Below are 6,449 nucleotides of genomic sequence, written 5' to 3' on the forward strand. Positions count from 1 at the left end.
TTTATAGTGACATTATTGCAGGTGTCTGAGTTATGTTGCGTAAGTGGGTAGTGGATTTTGTGCAAAATAGACCAAACCAACGGCCGAGTTGTTGAGCAGATGATTTACTATTAGTCGTTGTATAGATGGGTAGAATAGTTTCAGCGTCATCAAGTGTGCTTAGATGGGTTTTAGGTCTTTTTTTGTTTAACACTAGCTCTTATAGCAAAGATAAATTCCTTATTCAATTTGGCTATGCATTGAATAAATAGTCATTTTGGACGTTACCGCTCTTTCTGATCTTCAAGCACATTAATGACATACAAATGGAAATTATTGGTGAATGATTTTGAGAAGTTTCTTTCCACGGACACCTACTAAAAGGCGTACCGGCATACTTGGCATACCAGTTAGCCAAAGTAAGAGTGAACTTCGCCAACTTTAACACCGCTTACAGCTATCTTAGAAACAAATGTGCCACGCCATGCCCCAAATAATAGTTTCACACGAGCTTACCTAGCGAACTATGTGACATCCGTAAATAACAATAAATGGGTCAGTCCCATATCTGTCGCAGTTAATTTTTTTCTGAAAGTTCTATCTAGAATGACCACGAATTTGACAAAACTGGTTATTTTTATTTAATATTTATTAAAATACTTTTATAACAAAAATGGAATCCCAACGCGAGATTGACAGACTATCTAGTCACCATGTAACACGCCTGAGTCAGAGTTACCAGCCATAAGTAGAGATCGGCGGAACAAATAAATTAACCGGCAAAATTATGATTAATCATAAAAATTTTGGTAAACTGTTTATTTATGAACATTTTATACGAACAAATAACGATTTAACATGCAAAAATAATGGGTTTTTTTTATATTTTTTGGATAATTGTCGGTTATGAATAAAAATAAATAATTGGATAATTTCTTATTCAAACGCCGATAAGTGAAGTTCCACAGCCAAAACGGAAATTAAACTAGCCGAAAAACCGCCCACACTCAAAAATGTTTTTCCAAAAATAGCCCATATTCTATCGTAATTTATAGCAAAATTTTATCGAAAAAGAGTGGAAAATTTTATTGGCGACCAAAACTATATCAATGCCCCCTTTGGTTCGCCATTGAAACCTAGATAGGTAGCAGCTAAAGCAGTTGATATTAGTTTTCCCCCCTCGTTATTGGTAAATTTGACTTAATTTAAAAATAATTTTTCCTTATATTTTGATAAGTTTATTTAAATAAACGTTCTTATGACTTTTTAATTTGACTGTAGCAGACGCCAGATTATAGGCGATAAATCGGAGAAGCTAGCACCGTTACGCCTCTTAGAGACGTTTCGGTCGGGAATAAAAGCGATAATTTTTGCTCAAATAATTATATTTATAAAAGCTGAGGGCTTTGTGAGCTTGAGTGCGAACTCTGGAGATGTGATGGTCCCAAGAGGGTGTGGCAGTAAGAGTGACGCGATTATAGTTAAATTCCGTCACGTGATCAATAGCTGCGTCATCGACTTGGTATGCAAAGTCCACTGGGTGAGCCCCATTTAATTGGAGTTTCCATTGAGTACCCCAATTGGCAATTTGATTTAGGTTGAGTTGGTGAGGAACTCCAGAGGTGACCGGGTACCAAGCAGATTCCGCACCAGGCAGAACCCCGCGGAGCTCCCGCCCCACGAGGTAGGAGGAAAGCCGTAGCAGGGTAGAGCCACGGATGCCATAACTATAAGATATTGACTACATCGAAATGTCGTTCACCGTAAAATAGTCGTATATACCCAAAATTCACAATGTAAAATTATAAAGAAATTGAATTCGTAGAACCTTTCTATACGTCTCATGGCATTTAGTGACGCGATAAAAAAGCATAGACAGGGCTGTTAAATAACAAAATAACATTGGTCTATCACAATTGGCGGTAATCTACTTCTTTAATATATTTCTTGCGAATAACCTGATTATAAAAGTAAATTTTTAATGGTTTTTGAAATATTGAATGACAATATTTTGTTGAAACATTTCAAATGATATGGGATGGCTGAATTGGTAATGGAATAACCCAATTGTAGAAATGAAAGTAATCTCTATTATTGAATTTCTGGTCAAAGTTAAAATACCCTGTTTTAACGGTTTTCAAAGTTTGCACTTCATGGCTTTTATTTTAAGCGCGAATGTCACTTAAGTTGACTAAGACTGTACCCTATACAAAAATCCGGCAATTATATTTTTGGGATATTTTTAAACTCCATTCTACGAACCAAAGCGCAATGTTTCGAAAAGGCCAAACTTCGGCCAAAGCTAAAACTCATCAATTAGTCATAATTGAAGTTAATAGTAGTAATAAAAGTTAACGGGTTTGAATGAAATACTGGGCATATCTAGAACTATCTAAGACTCCCAACGAAGCCCGAATTTGAAAGATTCATCTTTGGTCTGGAATATTTTAGGATAAAATGAATAATATGTAAGTATACGGAAATCTACGACGGTCTAAAGATTTTATGCAAGATTTTAGGTAAAAACCCTGAGACACCCTAAGTTTATTTATTAATGTGCAAAAATACGTATCTTCAATTATGTGAGTTCTATTCTGTGAGCCATAAATTAAATTTCGATCAGATTAAATTAACTTTCGTTGTAATACGTTATACTACGTAAAGCGCACCTGCTTTCCTGCATGTTCGACACTTTATTCATAGCTTTACAATATGAACATTTAAATCTTAAGCAAATTAATTTACATCGATTCAGTATCACGCCGCTAAAAACAACCAAGTAAATTTCTTAGCCTTAACAAATAAATAAGGAAGAGTGACTTATCACGGAGATTTGTAACCCGTGCTCCTAGCTTGGAAGTAAGCTTTCCTGCTGAAAAACATAAGGTGGCCTTTGGTGGTATTTAAGAACCGTGTGTCATATGCGGATAACCTTAATTTTTCCCAACGTTTATTAATATACATTTCAATAAGTCCAAACCATAAATATTTGAAACTTCCCTGTTCTTTAGGAATAAACCTTAAGGCAACAACCTATTAAATGCACTTTTTCAACAATAAAACAAATTGTATATTGACTTTGAAATAACTTATGGTTGTGAATATTTTAGCATGTTCTCTAAAGGATACTGTCACTCTTTTTTATTTCATTGTTATAATAACTCCCCTTTTTTAATTTTTGCGAAAAATTGGCATCTGAAACACTGCACTGTAACACTAGCGACTAAAATGTTAAAGTAAGAGCACACGGTGTTAGACGTTTTCCATTTAATACAAATCTCTGAAATGTTTTCTACAGACTATACGGAATATAGATCAATATAGCTGAGATAAAGTGCGAAAAAAGATGACATATAGTAAACTGTTTGTCATTGCACTAATCCCAAATCTTAAAAAAAAATTAATCCATTTTTAAAAAACTTTTTGGCTACTGCTGAAACTAAATCATAGACAATATATTTTAGCGAAGCCTGTGAATTGTGATTTAATTTCACCTGCAGTTTACTGGTTATAAGAGGAAGGCTCGAGGTGATAAAAGTATCTTCTATTGCTAATAATGTTTAGTTTTAAGTATAAAGTTAATCCACGAATTGTAGTAATTCTTCACAGCTGTGAAGTTATCTTCTATCTAAAATTAGGTGGGACCTTTATAAATGGAATCTAAGATGACTTCTTGCTTGTTATGCTTTTTCCAGAATAGCTGCAAATCGCGTTGAAACGCTTACAATTATCTTCAAAATTGAGTAGAATTGATATAAAATTAAAATAATTTAATTAAAGTAATTCTAAAATGATTAAAATAAATTAAAACCGAGTAATGTTCTCGATAAAATTGGGTAAGACCCGTTAAAAATGAATATAACCCACATTTTGTCCTCGTAGGTGCAATTACGTTTTTTCTAATATAGCTTTAAACGGCGTTATAGTTGGAAAAGTTTGCTCTTACCTTGGCTAACTGGTATGTCAAGTATCCCTTTTAGTAGGTGCCTTTCAAGGTGCTAAGCTATAGCTTTAGACTTTAGTATCGTACAAGGATGGTCCGTATATTAACTGTCCATGGTACAAGTTTGAATTTGAACGCCACCTGTTGGCTAAATGCCCAAGCTGGCATTTGTATAACTATTTTTCCCTAGTACTGTTTTACCTATCCACCTTTAATTAAATTTAATTTAATATTAACATATTATTAATCTAAACATATAAATATTAACATATTATGAATCTAAACATATAAATATTAACATATTATGAATCTAAACATATAAATATTAACATATTATGAATCTAAACATATAAATATTAACATATTATGAATCTAAACATGTAAATATTAACATATTATGAATCTAAACATATAAATATTAACATATTATGAAACTAAACATATAAATATTAACATATTATGAATCTAAACATATAAATATTAACATATTATGAATCTAAACATATAAATATTAACATATTATGAATCTAAACATATAAATATTAACATATTATGAATCTAAACATATAAATATTAACATATTATGAATCTAAACATATAAATATTAACATATTATGAATCTAAACATATAAATATTAACATATTATGAATCTAAACATATACATATTAACATATTATGAATCTAATGCCAACGCTAGATTTTTCTCACAAGCTATTTTAAGTTTGTTTTTGGTGTTATCTCGAAATTTCTTTGACCTTTTTGCACCATCAATTTTGCGCTTTAGGTGACTTTGGAGATCTGACAAGTGGGCTCTCTTGTCTTTCAGTTATTTCTCTTGTTCACTCGAAATAAGACCCGCCGAGTGTCTATTTACTAGGCCAATGATATCACCACTCAAAACGGAAATCTGTCGTTTGAGGTCTTCTTGAGCTCTGGCTTTATATTCTCTTTTCACATCGTCTGATAAATAACTCGATGCAGACTCGCCTACGACAGAACATTCGTCGTTTGTAGTTTTCGGAGATGATTCAATAACGTCCTGTTTAGTAGCCGTCTGCGATTGTTAACTTCTTGTTTGTTTTGCCCAATAGCTCATCAATAGTCCCTTTTTCTTAAGTGCTATTGCACCCCATTCTTCTAAGAGTGACTCAACTAGACTTTTCAGTTCCTTGTTTTTCTTTATTGAATTCCTTTTCTTGACCAGTTCTACAGCCTTGTTAGTTCGATACATAACTGTTGTTGTGCACGTTAAATAAAAGCATTTAATTTAATTTCATTTCAATGTTAAATAAATAAATATTAAAATATTATTATTAGTAAATTAAATTAATATTAAAATATTATTATTATTAAATTAAATTAATATTAAAATATTATTAAATTAAATTAAATTAATATTAAAATATTATTATTATTAAATTAAATTAATATTAAAATATTATTATTATTAAATTAAATTAATATTAAAATATTATTATTATTAAATTAAATTAATATTAAAATATTATTATTATTAAATTAAATTAATATTAAAATATTATTATTATTAAATTAGATTAATATAAAATATTATTAATTTTAAATTAAATCAATATTTAAATATCATTAATTTTAAATTAAATTAATATTAAAATATTATTAATTTCAAATTAAATTAATATAAAATATTTTTAATTTGAAATTATATTAATATGAAAACATTATTAATTTTTTACTAAATTAATATTAAACCATTATTAATTTTTAATTAAATTAATATTAAAATATTCTTAATTTTAAATTAAATTAATATTCCAATATTATTAATTTTAAATTAAATTAATATTTAAATATCATTAAATTCAAATTAAATTAATATTCCAATATTATTAATTTTAAATTAAATTATTATTTAAATATCATTAAATTCAAATTAAATTAATATAATATATTATTAATTTTAAATTAAATTAATATTTAAATATCATTAAATTCAAATTAAATTAATATAAAATATTATTAATTTTAAATTAAATTAATATTTAAATATTATTACTGTTCTCACGAAGGTAGATAGGTGGATTTTATTTTTGCTACGATTAAAATTATTAAATTATTTTCTTCAGGTGACGATGAACGCGGTACAGATGATGCAAGGTTTAAAAACCTCATGAAATCGCTCTTTTCCGAGGGACACGATGACATCGATGATACATCTAGCTCAACACCCACACCTTAAACATGATACAAATAAATCGCATAATTTTACCAACACAATTAATTTAGATTATAGTTATTAATATTACGACTACGTGTGTTGCACGAATATGTTATTTGTTTGAGATCAAATTAGCGGAAGGTTTAAGGAATGTGAAAGTGATTGCAAGAACAAAATTATTATTAAAAATAACACATGTCAGAAGTGACCGATATTAGGCGTAAGGTGGTGCCTTAGGTAATAGTTTAGCTGATTATTATATTATAAATGTAACTTGCTTTTATTATATTAAAAACTGTTTTCCTTTAATTCTTTAAGTTGGAACACCA

At 29.2% G+C, this 6,449-nt stretch overlaps 1 protein-coding gene across 2 annotated transcripts in view; it reads left to right on the forward strand.

Moving 5' to 3' along the window:
- LOC149940512 (vitellogenin receptor Yl-like) overlaps window positions 1-6,429 on the forward strand; it is a 40,928-nt gene extending 34,499 nt beyond the window's left edge. For both annotated transcript variants that reach the window (XM_090177437.1, XM_090177438.1), the window contains exon 16: window positions 6,029-6,429. In XM_090177437.1, coding sequence (XP_090033563.1) covers window positions 6,029-6,141 — 113 coding nt within the window. In that variant the 3' untranslated portion in view covers window positions 6,142-6,429. The remainder of the gene's footprint in view (window positions 1-6,028) is intronic.
- The last annotated feature ends 20 nt before the right edge of the window (window positions 6,430-6,449 follow it).

This window comes from Leiobunum rupestre, chromosome 6 (genome assembly GCF_980474605.1).
Source record: "Leiobunum rupestre chromosome 6, qqLeiRupe1.1.hap1, whole genome shotgun sequence".
In the NCBI taxonomy this organism is placed as follows: domain Eukaryota; kingdom Metazoa; phylum Arthropoda; class Arachnida; order Opiliones; family Sclerosomatidae; genus Leiobunum; species Leiobunum rupestre.